Source organism: Cupressus sempervirens, chromosome 10 (assembly GCF_028749045.1).
Source record: "Cupressus sempervirens isolate cs-2001-9-10 chromosome 10, ASM2874904v1, whole genome shotgun sequence".
Taxonomy (NCBI): domain Eukaryota; kingdom Viridiplantae; phylum Streptophyta; class Pinopsida; order Cupressales; family Cupressaceae; genus Cupressus; species Cupressus sempervirens.
The window spans coordinates 982733230-982751313 of NC_143127.1; the positions used below are offsets into that span (position 1 = coordinate 982733230).

The following is an 18084-nucleotide window of genomic DNA, read 5'->3' on the forward strand; positions in this document are numbered from 1 at the left end:
CTCCTCTTGTAACCTCGTTGCTATAATATCAACCCAAACAAAATTTTTGTCTTTCCCTAAAATTGTTTGGATGAAAAAGTACATCTAGTTTTCCTAGTGGAAAGCATGTGAGTTTCCTTTCACTTTGTTCAATAGGGTTATGATATCCTTAATCTTCGGGATCATTTGTTTTTTGGTTAAAGGGCATGGGAGATAGGAATCACCTCTTTCTGGTTTGAGGATCCAACCCTTAGCAATTACATTATTGTACTCATTGGTATTGGTGGTGAATTGGGCATAGGATGAATTGATAGTCCAATCCTCATAAACCTCTTGCAGAGGGATTCTCAACACGCCCATTACAACAACATTGCTCACATGTATTGGGACTTCTCCATTGTAGGTGTAGATACACTTGTCAGTAGCATCATACCAATCTCGGCATGCTAGAACAAATTCTAGGCAAGGGATAGAAAACTAGAGGCTTGCATCAACCCACTCTCTGAGACCTTTTTGGATATTGACCTAGGCTTTGCATTAGAGAATCTAGCTACTAACTTGTTAATGTCCTCATTGGTGAGGAATGTATGGGAAACTACTTATGGCCGACTGTTTGTCTTTCTCAGGCAATTTGAGGTGAAATGCAGCGATGAACAATTGGGGTTGACTAGCCACAAATAGAGAAATGACCAAAAGCAAATACACAAACAAGAATTTAAGCTGCATGAAAAGAAACAACAACCAACATAATAGAAATGGAGGACTCACTATGTTAGCTGCATAAAAGATTTGCTGGTAACGAGGCCCAACGCTATCTTCTTGTATCTTTAGACAAAACAAAATTCTTACCTTAAACAACAAAGGCAAAAGGAATGAAAAGAAAACAACCTTTTTAATGGATGTGGCCTAGAGAGAAATACTTGCGGATGGAAGAGAGTATAATTGAAAAGACAAGGTACTTTCCATCATTAAATGTCCTTTAATTTCACACACAACATGTCTTTGTCATCATTGCTATTAATCACCAATAAATATGTATCTTTCCCACAGGTTTTAGGAAAGAAAAATCATCCTTTGTACTGCCGCTTACTTGGACACGTGTCTCTGCCAAGGTGAACTTTTAGGGTCGTGAACTATGAACTATTGAACTACTGGTGATAGTTCAATGTTCAAGTTCATTGGTTGTAAAATATTGGAATTGATGCTCATAGGATAACAAGACAGAACTCTACCGATTGAACTGTTGAACTTGAACATAAAGTATTTGAAGTTCAACTTCAATAATGAGCAGCAAGGTCCGATAGGTTGACAACTAATGTAAGCTTAGACTGACCCGACGCTTTTAACCCGTGAACAAATGAACCTTGAACATTGAACACATTATGTTTAGAGTTCAAGTTCAACCTTAAGTTCAACAAGGAAGTTAATGCTTAAGAGAAAGGGCCTCGAAAGCTTTGAACTAATGAACTTCCAAAATTCTTGGTTCATGCTCAAAACTTATTGATGGAATGAAGGTTTCGGTTCGACATGTGACGATTGGATATGATGTGGACCATACATGGGTAACAACTAGCATCTAGTTATCTAATAATTGCTCTTGAGGTATTAATATTGCCTATACAATTTTGTTTAATCATCTTTTATATATGTTTACACTTAGATATAAAATGCACATGCCAAAATTCTGATTGTAAACACCCATTAATTATTAGAGGTGAAAGGAAAGGGAGAATCCCAATGATTGCCATCTAGTTAGGATGCTCTGAGTGGATGTCCATATTGCTTGCCACAGGGGGCCAAGAGGGTCAAAGCTCCGCTCTTGGGATTAGACAGGACAATCAAGGAACCTCCATTTTATGATCTCCTCTTTGACTCTATAATGATTGCTATTAATCTCGATCTCCTCTTTGACTCTACAATGATGTCTATTAACCTTAGGAAATGAGGCATGGATAGGGAAAACAAGTACAAGCACACCACTAGGGAGTATACCTTGGGTGGATGTCTGTGTTGCTTGTCATCAAGCCAAGAGGGCCAAAGTTCTGCCCTTTATCTTAGTGTGGGATGGCTTTGGGTGGACCTATTGTGTTGCTCTCACCACTACCTAATGTGTTTGAAATAGTATTACATGGGGACTCACACCCCCCTCCCAAACCTCGGCATACCCATCCTTGAGACATCCCTGCACCAAGTACTCGCATACCCAAGTACCCCCACCTTCGCCATTTCACAACCATGTTGCCGTTGGAATGGGGACTTGGATTTCTGTTTGAATTTTGATTTTTGAATGTTACTATTGGGTATGTAATATGTGACTATGTTGAATGTTCAATGGTTCTGGCTCATGTTGCAATTTTGCTATGTTCAAGTATTTTAATTTGGTATGTTCTACTGAAACATCATTTCTTAACAAGCATTTCATGTTCTATATGTATATTATACAACGCCCCTCCCTGCCCCTTCCTCCACTTGTTGCCGTCCCCTTGCCTTCCTGAAAATGAGGTCCATTTTTCCTTATCTTGGAAACTCGTCCCAACGCGCCCCAGTAGTAGTGTTACCACCATAAATTCTCGATTACAATGTGTCATATAATGTTTCATTTAACCTCAATTGTTAGATGTCATATTAAACATAGGAAGGAAGATAGAATGAATATTACCGATAAAACTTATTACCTTTATCGGGTGTGTCACTAATGCCTGTACCTCCCTATGGTCTTTGCCCACGTTCTAAATACACCAACATACTCTTGCATGGGGTTACGTATTCAGCCTAATGCAAATAATTATTATCTTCTGTTATTATTTCCTGTCACAATCTTTCACATCCTTTGGTTTGGTTCACATCTCATTATAGTGGGTCACATGTTTTACCGTTGACTACAACTACGCTAGAAGTTTTTTGCCGGACAGAGTTTGATAAGCATTTGTTGAGCGATACATATCTGATAGACTTTCTGCTCTTTGAAAGCATTTTGCCCTCAAAAAATCCGCCCTTTCATCCTCTGCCTTACGATTCATGTGTGTTGACAAATGATGCTAACCCTTCATAAAACTATGTGGTACGAAACAAAGTCTCTGTTGGAGAAGATCACTCGGTGAGTGCAATAGGTGAGGCGAGTGGGAGTGGGACAATTATAGATTTCAGAACCTTCATCACTTGCATGGTGGAGCCCGCTTACACTTCTATGCGAGACTCTTTTGTTTGCCAACTCTCTGATGGTAGTCGAGCTCCAAAAAATCGATACTCGATGCCTTTTGAAACACTTGAGAGAGCTCATAATTGTTGGCATGCATCATGATCTTTGTAGGTGTATAGAACGCAACAGGGGCTTCTAGAAGAAGCAATATTCTACATGCAACAATATTCTACATGCGCACTAGGCCAAGAATGTTCCTATCCATCATCAACATTCTTTATACATTTGATGACACAGTCATGAGGCAACCATGGATATGATTTCCTCAATCTCACTCCAGAGTCAACAAGTGACATCTTGGTTTATTGAGCTTTGTTGTGAATCCAACTTGCATATATCAACAACACAAAATTGAAGCCATCATTCACCATGTGTTGATATTTACAGATAAGCTATTTTGAAAGTTGTGTGAAAACACTTCATAGGATGATCCCGTCTTGAATCTCATTTATGCCAAATGTGAATTAAAATATGCAGCAAATAAATGTAGATTGATTTTGCCTCCAAATTTAATATTCACTCACCGTGTGTGAAATCACAAGATTGGAAGTAATTTTGTTGCAGTTAGTCTTTGATACCATTTTAGTTTTCATGGATCGCTGTAAATGTACTAAGCACTGCCTGTTAAGGGTATGCGTATTCCAAATGCAACATCCTCTTAGATTTATATATAGAGAATAGGCCATGAATAGACATGTCCCTTTATAGGACATGACACATATATAGTAGGTTTATTTGACTAATGCTATCAAATATCAACATTTTAGTGCATTTAGAAAGCTTTTTGGAAGCCCCCCGAACAAAATTGTCCGATGCATCTCGGATAATGCGACAACCTTGCCCTTCAAGGGGTATCCCTTAGCAGCTCCATTGAAGTTTATCTTCCCACCGAGATAATTTGGTGTAATCAATAGACCTTGCATCTTTTAGTATTGCACTTAAAGCTTGAAAGAACATTCAAGACTTGAGCATTTGTGAAGAATATTGTTGTCCCAACTAGTAAACCTTGAGTTACATTTGACGTTAGTCCTATTATTTGTAGTTTCAATAATGGTGCGAATTATGTGTATGAGATGATCCTTGGCCATTGACTTACCCTCAAAGATCTACTTGTCTCTCTCTTTCCAAATGTGCCAAATGACCATAGATGGTGTCGTAATCCAGAGTGAGGACCACAAATTGTTCTTCTTGATGGGTCAACTTGCAATGAAATTGGATCTATTAGTGTTGCACTTAACTTAAAGCTTGAAAGAACATTTAAGATGACAATGAATTGTCTCTCTATTAGATAACTACCCTCAAAGATCTACCAATTTCTCTTTCCAAATGTGCGAAATGATCATAGATGGTGCCATAATCCAAATTGATGACCACATATTGTTCTTCTTGATGGGTCAGCTTGCAATGAAATTGGATCTATTAGTGTTGCACTTAACTTAAAGCTTGAAAGAACATTTAAGACCCGACCATTTGTGAAGAATATCATTGTCCTAACTTGTAAATCTCGAGTCACATTTGAGTTTATTCTTATTATTTGTAGTTTCAATAATGGCAATGTGATTTACTTGTATGAGATGATCCTTGTCCATTGACTTACCCTTAAAGATCCGCTTGTCTCTCTCTTTCCAAATGTGCCAAATGACCATAGATGGTGCCGTAATCCAAATTGAGGATCACAAATGGTCTTCTTTATGTGCCAACTTGTAGTGAAATCACTAATTTAATCCTGCCTTGGGCCGAACCAGTGAAGCTCAGATTGAAGCCAATTCTAGTGGGCCAAAGCAATAGCGCAATTTAGGAAGAGGTGATCAATTGTCTCTTTTGCGGCCATGCACAAGCAACATCTAGAGAGGCCTAGGAAACCAATCCACCAAATTTTGTATGTGGTAAGACATCTGTGATGGAGAACAACAACCCATAATAATGAACCTGATGACCCCATGAAGTCTGAAATTATTGATGACCCAATTAAAGAATCTAAGGTAGTCACTCTTTTTCAAGAGGTCAAGGATGGCACAGTCTTGGATATAGTTCATGTAGTCCAGCAATGAATTCTAAATTGTTCGCTTGACCTTCGTAGAAATTGGTCCATAAATGTAGATGACAAAGAATTGTATGTAGCATGAGGAAACGATTACTCTGGCCACCCACTAATGATGTTCTTCGTGGATAGACGCTACAAACATTGAATCCACTTTTCATAATAACCCAATTCCACTTGACAATATTTCTCAAAAGCGCACTACCTTCAGCAGCAAAGAGTTTGGTTTCCTATTGGAGAATAAACTGTCATGTATATAGCTGCAATTGCCTCTCCATGAGGCTTCATTGTGACGGGCCTTTAGACCCCTAGCATTGTGAATATCTTCATTGCTTCCTAAGGGAGGGCACACCTCCCTTGGTATTGAGAAAATCTCTAATTGTTATGACAGATAAATCGGTCCATAAATGTAGATGACAAAGAATTGTATTTAGCATGAGGAAACGATTACTCTGGCCACCCACTAATGATATTCTTCGTGGATAGACACTACAAACATTGAATCCACTTTCCATAATAACCCAATTTCACTTGACAATATTTCTCAAAAGCGCACTACCTTCAGCTGCAAAGAGTTTGGTTTCCTATTGGAGATTAAACTGTTATCTATATAGCTGCAATTGCCTCTCCACGAGGCTTCATTGTGACGGGCCTTTAGACTCCTAGTGTCCCAAGTGAATATCTTCATTGCTTCGGAAGGGAGGGCACACCTCCCTTGGTATTAAGAAAATCCCTAATTCTTACGAACCCCTTTGCTGAAGCTTCCTTCTCCCTCAGTTACCTGTTAGATTTCCTTCCATAAAGATGCACTTCCATGTCCGACAATATTTCTCAAAAGCACACTACCTTCAATTGCAAAGAGTTTGGTTTGCTAGTGGAGAATAAATTGTCTTGTATATAGCTGCAATTGCCTCTTGACGAGGCTTCTTTTTATGAGTGGTCTTTAGACCTGTGGCGTTCCAAGTGAGTATCTTCATTGCTTCCCAAGGGAGGGCACACCTCCCTTGGTATTGAGAAAATCCCTAATTCTTGTGAACCCCTTTGCTGAAGCTTCCTTCTTCCTTAGTCGCCTATTAGATTTCCTTCCTCTTTGCTTCCTTTCCTTCCCAATTTCACCCCGCTCCAGCAAAGGTAAAGTGGATTGGGCAATGCATCTCATGTTAATTGCACAATTTGCCTTTATCAAATTTGAATTCATTACAAAGGTTAGAGCCAACCTCCACTTGTATAAGGAATCCATCTTCGATGTTCGCCAACATGGAAGAAGCCGCTAGCAATTCCACTTAGACAGGATCAAACAAAACAATTTGGTTGTGGCCAACGTTGACATTGACATCATGACTTAAAATAGATGTGGTCATAGAGAAAGAGACCATCATAGTTTTGCTTCGTATTTTTTGATTTCTTTTCCCCTCAGATTTCTTCAATACAAGCAATATTTAAGTGGTCCCTAACACGATAGTTAGAACAAAACCGCTTATCAACTTTGATTTCAACAGGTTAATTCCATTGGGTGCCATTGAAAATTAATTCAATTAATGTTGGTATATGTTTGATTGTTGCCATTGTAAGTCTGGCATATTTGCTTGTCTCCATTGAGGGTATTTAGATCTAGATTGATGAGAGTGCCCAATGTCCTCATGATTTTTTCCAAACATTCTTCCACTTAATATTCTAGGGGTAGGAAATATAGGCTGATTGTAACATATCAAATTTCTAAACTGAAAAATAGATAATTCTGAAATTCGTAACTAGAACCGAATAACTAAAAGAATGTAAAACAGTTAGGAAAAGTAAATCACATAACCATATTACCGAAGTAAACATCATTTACACTTTTCAATTCATTTCATGTGAAAATAGCTGAATTAATCTTTCAAACTGAACTAACTAACTAACTGATTTCTATAACAATTCAAAAGAAACTAATTTATTTCCATATATTTCATGAATTATATGATAATTACAAGAAATGAACTCGCAAGATAGAATCCAGAAAGAAACATACAAAAACTAGTTGAGGTATTTGAAGACGTTGTGCAAGCCTCGACTTTCTGGTAAGAGGAGAAGTATTGACAGGCTTAACCTTCCGACCACGGACCTTATTAATCCCCACACAATCTTTTGACAAGAAAGACCCTCCCTACCTCGGGGTTAAGCTTGGGGCACTATCAGTCCAGCCATTTGAGCATACCGGTGTTTAGAATGTCTACTCAGTAATAGACGGGCATGCCTAATTAACTGGCAACACTGACATTATGTGATCAAATGGAAGGCAAGCATGCCTCTAAATGACCTTGACCAAGGATTTAGATGGGTTTATGATACCTGATCACTACCGCTTGACTTGACAATAGGGTATATAAATTGGACAAGCATGAGCTTAATTGGGAAATCTGTAGAAGTTTATTATAAAATTTATCATCTATGTAGTTAGATATCTGTTCTCCCTTTGCTGGAATTTTTCTTTACCTCTTCACCCTCTTTCATTGGCCATTCCAGCCAGGGTGAGCCATTGGTGTTGTTCAACTTTGTTATTCATGGAATTCTATCCATTGGCAGGTACATTGCTGGTAAACAACTGATGTAAAGATGTACTTGAAATCAGGCATCATGCTGTTTTTATGATTCAGAACCACACTTGTTCAAACAAAAGACAAATTACAAACATATCACAAAAAGGAAAAGACTTGTTCCTTATGAAAGTCTCTCATATTGTATATTGGCCCTAATCTGATATTGACAGTTTGCATTGATCATGAATGAAAATAAAAAGGAGTTGGTAGAACATAAGCCGAGCATATAGACAATGAATGTACAGCTGATGCATAATTAAAAAGAGTCGGATGCATGATTTATCCATCAAGAAAAATGTTTGCATCGATTAAGAGGTATGAAGAAAGAATATAGAAACACCAACGTAACTTGAAACAAATGCTTTATGGGAATTAAGGAGCCTCTGTCGAGCAGCTCAAGCTGACTTGACTGTGAATGAAATGCGATTACTGTTTGAAGAGGCCCGTGTTGAATCAGAGGTACAATGTTCGTTGCATAGATAGAACATTAAGAGCATAGATAAGGAGAAGAATGCTGTCTCCACCAGATGTGAAATGTTTTAAATCCTCGTTAGGCTCAAGCAAGCCGTGGCTCAAGGTGGCAATTTCGATCAAGACCATCGGTTTCAAGTTCACTAATTTAAAAGAAAAGATGGCGCCAAGTGTACATGGTCGCCTCTCATGGAGAGTTATAAGTTTGAATTATTTAAGAGTTCCTTTTTGACGATCTTTTATATAAATAAATAAATAAATAAATAAATAAATATATATATATATATATATGATCATGCTATTATTATATCTAAGGTCGCACTTGATTTATTTTATCAATATATCCTCTTGATATACGCACATGCATATATATATATACATACATATATTAATAGATACGAACTATAGATATTATTTTAATATCATGGTGGTATCATATATATATATATACAAATGCGTACAGATATATAGGTGAAGATAAAAGACAATGGAGGCGACATCACAAAACAACAAAGGTAATGGTTTTGAACATGAATTTGATTATGATTAAATATATATGTTTTATGTGTTGTCCAAGTTGCTCATGCGTGTCCAATATGTGTACCCTATTTAGAAGTCCCTAGATCCTTACCAAGGTAGTTAGAGGCCATACCTGGGGATCGGACAAATGGACTAGGGTAGTGCCCCATTCCTTAAATCCCATTTAGCAATGCTTTCTCCCCTTCGTCTGCTCTTGCAACCATCAGTGCAACAACTCCACAATAATAACAAGTTCTCCCATTTATCAATATCAAAATATATTACAAAATAATTGTAGGGACAGTTAACCATCATCATCAATAAGAAGTAATTAAAATAAAACAACGGTTAACTACCATCTCCATAAACAAGTATTATAAAAATCACTTTCACATGAAATAAACAGTTAAATATAACTTCCTCTTTTTACACGATCAAGCAAATGACAGTTTTTTTTAACTAATCATCTCAATGGCTATACTTATTCTAATCAAGTCAAATTTTGGGATGTAACACTGATCCAGATAGCAATATCGTATCATTAGAACTTGGCAGGATCAAAATTAGGGTCCTACAACATCATGAATAGTGGATGGTGATCCATGTGCCAAATACCCACTGTAGTTGTTTGCATTTTGTCCCCATCATATGAGAAGGCAACAATGAAGAACTAGTTCAAAATGAATTTGATAACCTCTATCTTCCACTTGACCACAATCTACTCCTTAATGGCTTGACAGCAAGGCTTGATCCCAGTAAACCTGCAAATTAACTCCAATCGCTAAAGCATCTCCATGTCATTCGCTACCTTGGTAAACACATCAATGCCAATCAGTTCTTCCAAGGCAGATTGGGGAATCCTAAAATCATCAGATTGTAGGCAAGAATTCAGAATCGGATTCAAATTCTCAGGGTCACGAAAGTTTCCACCAGATTACTGGAATCTACCTTTCTTCCTCTACACTTTGCTGGATCAAAATGATTTCAAATGTTCCATGGCTTGAATCTACTCCTTAATGGCTTGACAGCAAGGCTTGATCCCAGTAAACCTGCAAATTAACTCCAATCGCTAAAGCATCTCCATGTCATTCGCTACCTCAGTAGACACATCAATGCCAATCAGTTCTTCCAAGGCAGATTGGGGAATCCTAAAATCACCAGATTGGGATTCAAATTCTCCGGGTCACGAAAGTTTCCACCAGATTACTGGAATCTACCTTTCTTCCTCTACACTTTGCTGGATCAAAATGATTTCAAATGTTCCATGGATTGCCAGTTATCTTCCTGATCCTCCATAGGGGCCTTCGAATGCCTAATCCACCCATTCCGAACTTTGCTATTCATGCATTTGGGGGTGATCTTGTACACCCAAATTCTTGTAGGAATCTGCTTGCCTACTTGAGTTAGGGTTTTGATGACCATCCTCATACACTAGATTTAAAATTTGTCCACCCAGCAACCTCCCTCGTAACCCACTGCACCACATGCCCGTGATGCAGAGCCTCAGGATTTGTATGAGTAGGAGACCTGCATCTTTCCTTGGTCGCTTGTTCTGCAATGGCATTCATTGGGAAGGCATCTTCTGCCTCTTGCACCCAAAGACCTGCACCACTGAATACCATTCCATGCCCATCACACAGTGTTTTATCGCCAATGCACTGCGCCTTACTGATGCTGCACTCTGCTCCTCTGCTCCTCGCCATATTTGTGTATCCTCTCTATCTCTACTGTTATATTGTTGTCCTTTTTGCTATTATGTTCTACTACTGGTAAATGTTTATGGTTGCTGTTATAATTGTTGAAGGTTGAGTTGGTTCCTCTCTATCTCTCTTGTTATATTGTTGTCCGTGCTGTTATTATGTTCTATACTGGCATATATTGTTGTCCATGCTGATATCATGTTCTACTACTGGTATATATAATTTATGCTTTCTGTTATACTCGTTGAAGATTATACCTATTTTGCCTGGAACTATATTGTTTATTCTTCTATATCTGTTGTAGTTGCTTTCCATAAGTGTTCCATATAGTTGATCTCATCCAAACAAGAAATCTATGTATGCATTGTTAATTATTTTGAAGCTCATAAACAAGACTCGCATTATTTTGATTAAAGTGCCTGCCAAGTAGTATGCACATAATAGGGTTTTTGCAAATGTTTAATTATGCCACTTGTATTCTTGTTGAATGTCACATTTCTAATGTTTAATTGTGCCGCTTGTATTCTTATTGAATGTCACTTCTAGTCATTTACCTTCTTGCTGGTTAATGCAGGTTGGAATGACTACTAGATTCCCATTAAACAAAATTCATTTTCTTTCAGCGAAGTTTGAAAACTTGGGCTTCATCTTTTAAAATCATAGCAATACATGCTTTATTCTTCTTGGATATTAAGGAAAAGCTTCTGTTTCTGTATCACTCTAGCATTTGTCCCTATATTGACATTGCATATGTTGGAATTCATTTGCAGCATTTTTGGGTGGCTGTTTCAATGGTGTTTTTCATTGCAGCTACAATGTTTACCCTTCTGAAGCTAAGTGGTATACTTCTCACATTTGTTGATTGACTTCAATTAATGTTGATTTTTTTTTTGCAACATTGCAACATTTATATGTTATATTTCTGAATAATTTTGTTAGTGAGGATTGTTATTGACGCTCAAGTGTGGTGTATATGCATTAAGAGGCTGGGCTTTTCATCTAGAAAAGCCAAACTTATAATTAGTTATTTGTTGTTTGTATTCTGCCAAAGCAAGATTAATTTTCTTTTTCTGTTGGTCTACAAATATAACTCAAATGAGAATCTGAGCCAGCTAATTCTAATGCTTAGCTCCTTGTAGGCACTACAAAACGTAGCTCCTTAAGAGAGACTATGTGGAGGGTACTATAAGAAGCCAGACAACAGAAGACCTAAGAGTTACAACTTAGAACTCTACCCTATATGTCACTTTGAGATTTAAACTTGGGTATATCCCAGTGAATTACAACTTAGAACTCTACACTGGATTTCACTTTGAGATTTAAACTTGGGTATATCCCATTGCTTTAATCACTTGATCTCAATCCTTGGGCTGAAAATACTTTATTAAAAAGAAAATAAGATTTATTTGACTCAAAATATTTGAAAGGGCTTATTAGATTAAAAGCTTTGTAATTTAGGAATGTGATTTCCCATAGTCTTAGATGAATATACAACCTTATTCATGCACCCATGGACAAAGAATTTTCAAGACTTCTTAAGAGATTATTGCTACAAAGTACCAATAACCATATCTTAGGAATACAATTTCAATTTTTGACATGATTTCAAGATTCAATTGTGTAATGTTTTTGCATCACTGTTTTGATTCACATTACATGATCTATCATCAGCCATTGTCAGGATGTTCATTTTCATCTTGATGATGGATCATAGAGTGTGATCTGAAACATTGATGCAAAAATATTTACACAATTGAATCCAAAAATAACTTTGCAGATGAAACTGAACAATTGCTATTAGAACATCTTAACATGGGAAAACTCCAATCTCAAAAGAATGATACTAGAACATCATGAAGAAGAAAAACAACATTATCAATCAAATACTTGCCAATTTCCGACAATGCTTGAGTTTTGGGTTGTATAAATCCTTCCTTGGAATCTACATGTCAAGGGAGACTAGAAATTTGAGTTGCATAGGAGGGGTCTTCATGGTGACTTTGATGTAGCTATTTGTAAGCTTAGTCTTTGTTGTTGGCGTAGCGACTATATCCACAATTATATGCCTCTTCACCAGAAGTATGTGCTTTTGGTGTGATGGAAAAATGTACATGGTATCATAGTGTAGGTCACTGATTCAAGTCCCTCAAGCCTTCGACTGTTCGTTTGTGTAAACTTGACTTATTGATGTGGTATGTAGTGGGTGCGAATCCTACATGATACGTGGCTATATCCAACTCTATTGTATGGGGTGTGCTAGTGTAGTGACTATATCCACGATGAGGTCCCTCTCCACCATAATTACGTGCTTTTGGTGTGATGGCAAAATCTACAATATTGTTTTGTTTTTTTAAACAGAGGAGGTGGAATCTCATTATATATAGATTCACAAAGATGATGTTTCTAATAGAAGCAATTGTGAACTAAAGATGAAAATAAAAAGTACTTAGTAAACTAAAGACTAACTAAGATGACCATGAAAGAAATATTACAATATTCTAATACGCTCCCTTAATGGTCGTTGTCTAACTACTTTGCAAGAGACTATACATGTGTCGTGGTCATAAATTCTTTAGAATGTTCGGCTGCTGTTGAGACCTTCCTTGGATGTGTAGAATGTCAATGACTGAGAGTAGCCAAAATCCATCCAAAGCAATAACGGACGCCCCTTTCTTCACAATGCTATGCAACAAGACACAAGAGCCTACCACTGATTCTGCCACTGAGATGAGTCTGCCACCAGCCTTCTTAGAATCTGCAAAACTTTTGATTAGAAATAATCATAAAACGTCCAACTTGATATCGGATAAAAGAAGTGCCCTTCCCTATAGATAGAGACACACTAAGAACAATTGCCAAAATCTTAAGGGAAAATTATAAAACCCTCCAAACTTTGGAGATGAGCACAACAATTCAAAACATACTATGACAAGTGACAATTTTGTTCTTAAGGAGAAAAATTGGAAGAACATTGACATTATTTTTGTTTTGAAAAACGATCAAAACTAGACAACAAAACTTGAGACACAAATCACATAATTAAAAGCTTTGTTTTTCAGGAAAAAGCTGTAAAGTCCAACAAATATTGGTTGAGGAATTTTTTATTAAAACCCAACAGATAATTCTTGAGGAAAACAATACTAAAATCCAATAGATAATTTTTGATGAGAAAAATTATGAGAAGGCATAAGAGAAACCTTCATGCAGAAAAACACAAGAGTTCTCCTGGTAAAACAGCACATGCAAGTGCATGCAAGTACATGCAACTCACAAAATGCACATGCAAACACATACAACTCACAAAATTTACATATAGGCAACATGCAACTCACATGTAGGTGCATGCAACTCGCGAAATTTATATGCAAGCAACATGCAACTCACATGCAAGCACATGTAAGCTTTGAAAATCAAAGGCTTTTGCTCAAACCAAGAGATCATACAATCAAAACCCTTGATTTGGTAAAATCCCATTGCTGGCGGTCTTTGGCTTAAATGCTATGATCAAGTTTGCATGAGTACGCGTACCCAAACCTTTGGTACATGTACCAGGTACTAGTATGCGTATCACGTACCAAGTACTTGCCTTGCTACCAGAATGCCATGTCAGTTCACAAAATTTTCCCCCTTTCAAAACATTAAAAAAACTGCCACGTAGATTAAGATGTCTGATTTTTGTTTCAGTTTTTCATTTGCATATCAGCTTGTTGTTTTTCAAGCTTAATTCAATATGTAATCGGTTTGGAACTTTGATACAAGATTGAATAACAATAAACTACTAAACGTTTTCTGATTTTCACCGTTTAAGTTAGAACTAAAAGTTTATCATTTGTAATATGTCGTTATATGACTTACGATTTTCTTGTTCATATTAAAAGTTTGCCTTCTTTGTTATGCATCTAATGTTTAAACATTATATTGTCAAATTTCTTGTCTAGAAGCCTCAATGTCATGACTCATCACTCATATTTTTGGATTTTCTATAAAATATCAAAATTATAAAAAAAACAAACTAGGCATACCCATGTACCCAAAGCACTCAAGTACCCAAGTACCCATGCAACCTTGGCTATGATTGAAGGGCATCATTACATTAGTGAGTTGGATGTAGTATATATCTCAGATTTTAGTGCTTCATTAACATAAGTACATTTATGTTGAGTTGACAACTTCATACAAATTCTTGCAAAATTATCATTGGTATTTTTGGGATTGTGAATTTTGCAACACATGTCACAATGCAAAGTGTACACCACTTCCTTGGGTTCCATATGCACTAAATTTAACATAATTAAGTGACCTCTTTGATGCCAAGAATGATCACAACACATTGAACTTGATGGTGCAGGCAACTTAACCGATCAGCACTCTGATGCTTCTTTATGCTAAAACATATTGTAAATTAATTGTAGATTCTGTAATAATCATCTGCTCGACTCTTCTCTAATTGTACACGAACACATTTCCAACTCTTAAGACACATTTGCAATTACATACTATTCATCTTTGGATTTTCCTTGTGCCAAAATAGTATTTAACTCTCTTAAGTTCAACATTGTACACATTTTTTGTATGTTTAACAAATTAAAAGAACTTTATTTGCTATACTTCGTTTTTTATAAATATGCAACAATGCTTCAAATAGCCCCTTCGCTAATTGGTAATCCATTTGTACAGTACATGTACAACTAAATTTTGTAGGCCAATCAGATATAATCTAGATCCTCTAGCTAACTAGCTTGTGAGTTGTCCTTCATGTGACTTGGGCACAATTTTAATCATTGATGTTGCAGCAGTCTCTTGAATGAAATCTATATTTACCACTTGTCAATGTTGTATTACCTTTACTGGTCTTGGTCATGCATATTGCTTGCTCAAATACAACAAAGAATTAATTGAAACTAACTTGATTGTAGATGATACAACAGAGTGATAACAAGGGGACAAGATGCTTGGTGACTTGACAGAATTTGCATTGATAGAAGTCAAACATACTTGTCAAGAGGCTTTGGAAGAAAAGATGATGTTACAGTGGTGTAACCTGACAATTTGCTCAGGCCTCCCAACATCCCTTGACATTGCTTCTTATGCACAAATACATTGGTTAAGACAATTTTATATTATCCCTTGCCATTGCTTCTTACACACAAATACATTGGTTAAGACAATTTTATATTATTCAGTGTACAAAGACATACTTGTTGCTATGACACTTGGTGATTGACCTTGCCAAGTGGATGTGCATTACATTGTGAATAAGTTCATAGATGCTCAAAAGATAACCTTGGAACGCTTGAGATATCCAAATTGGGGGAAGGCTTACAATAGAAAGAAAGAAAGTGAATTCGAACGAAATATTGGTTTGTAGTTTAAGTATACCAAATGTGAACTTGAATTAATTCCAAAAACTGTATGTGTGCCTTAAACATTGCAAAATAGAGCTTTATAAAGATTTGAAGCACACTAGTAAATTTGACTACAGTAGATGGCATTATGTAGTCCCTTCTTGGTGAACCATTGGAAAGTTGATAAGCAGGAGATAATTTCCACAACAAGTCTAATTGTGATATTGCTATCAGGATTTAACTGTGTGATTTTGAGTCAAACTCCGTAGTTAAGCGCACTTAGGCTAGAGTAGCACTGGGATGGGTGACCTCTCGGGAAGTCTCGATGCTTCGCCCTTGTGAGCATCACCTAGATCCAATGAGTGCTAAGTGTTCCATTTATTCTCATGAGAGATGGATTCATGTTGAATCACTACTCATGAAACATGGGTCAATGAGTTTGACTCAAAATCACACAGTTAAATCCTGATAGCAATATCACAATTTGACTTGTTGTGCAAATTATCTCCTACTTATCAATTGATGAGCTTAAGGAGCTTTCAAATGAATGGTTCATAAGGCACAACACTTGTTGAAGGTTTTGCAAATGGGGTTGCAAGCTTTGGGTTTAACCATGAAGGAAACTCCGTAGTTAAGTGCGCTCAGGCTGGAGTAGTATTGGGATGGGTGACCTCCCGGGAAGTCCCGGTGCTTCACCCTTGTGAGCATCACCTAGATCCAATGAGTGCTAAGTGTTCCATTTATTCTCATGAGAGATGGATTCATGTTGAATCACTACTCATGAAACATGGGTCAATGAGTTTGACTCAAAATCACACAGTTAAATCCTGATAGCAATATCAGACATTAGAAAGTTTTTTTAACATGCCATCATTGACATGCAATCCATGATGTTGTTGTTATGTCCCTGTTATAATAAGGTTAATGCGCCTTCCCATTTTCAATGATTATCTGGGCCGGTTGGAATACAACAATAGTTGCAATCAGTTTAGATTGTAATTGCTCATTATTTTAAGAACACAATCATGATTACATCGAGGAAGTAATCACTGTCACTAAAGGTTTTGGAATTGAATTATAATAAAAGGCACATCTCTTCAGAAAGGTCATCATCATAGGAAATGTTACGTCCCTTTGTCCCTTTTAAGGGATATATATTGGCAGTTATTCTTTTTTTGGAAAGGTATTAAGGGATATATATTTGCAGTTCTTCATTCTTTGGAAAGGCATCTAAGAAAGGAAGAAAGAAAAGGAATACAAAACAAAGTGGCGTGGACAACAAATTGGGAGTCTACATCAACATTAAAAGGATAAGTCAATCAGACTATCAATATTCTCTAGCACTTAGTAACTTCAGCAGATTAATAACATTCAATGAGAATACGTAACTCATAAACTTTTGGTATTACTACTTTGATTATTCATCATGTTTATATTGTAGGAAGTAGTTGGTAAACTACTTGCTTGTTATTAACAATGATCAATAGATCAATATATACAAAAGAATAAATGATGTTTCCTTAGGAAACAATTGTCAAGAATAGAAACATTCTATTCTACTTAATAGATAACTAACAACTAATTAAAAACTACTAAATATTATAAAGATTCTAATATTTAGAATAAATTACAATGGATAACCATTAACTAGAAATAGAAATTATCAATTATCGTAATACCCTCCCTTAATGGTTAATCTATCCACTGTACCAAGCTGTACTCTGAATTTGACAAACTTATTTGGACCAAGAGACTTGGTGAGAATGTTTGGAGTCTGATCCACTGTAGGAGCATACTGCAAGTCTATTGTCTCGTCTTCAACCAACTCTCATATGTAGTGACAGTGAACATCTAAATGCTTGGTTCATGCATGGAAGATTGTTTTCGTACTAGATAATGCCTTCATTATCAATGTTAGTAAACAGATTTGTCCTCTCGAAAACGCCTTCACAAACGACCCTTGAATGCCCAAATGAGAAGACGACATAACTAACGGTTGAGTCATTTGCAATTGCATGTGCAAGTGCTCTCTGAGTTTTGATATGAAGGCACAACTCCCTTCTTTAGATTTACAACAAATAAAAGAACTTGGTATGCCTTTAACCAGAAGACACGAAGGCGTACTTAACATTCATCCATCAACATGGAATGAATGGGATTATCAGATTTTCAATGAGACAATGAAAGAAAGATCAACAAAAAGGCATAGGACCACTTATTGAGTCTTCCACATTACAAAGGAAATAGAAAGAAT

The 18084-nt window shown here is 36.6% G+C and overlaps 1 protein-coding gene across 1 annotated transcript in view; it reads left to right on the top strand.

The window, feature by feature from the left end:
• LOC149537264 (uncharacterized) overlaps window positions 1-18084 on the top strand; it is a 114098-nt gene that overhangs the window by 31471 nt on the left and 64543 nt on the right. The window contains exon 6 of the mRNA XM_089807602.1: window positions 11256-11325. Within this exon, the coding sequence (XP_089663728.1) occupies window positions 11256-11325 (70 nt within the window). The remainder of the gene's footprint in view (window positions 1-11255; window positions 11326-18084) is intronic.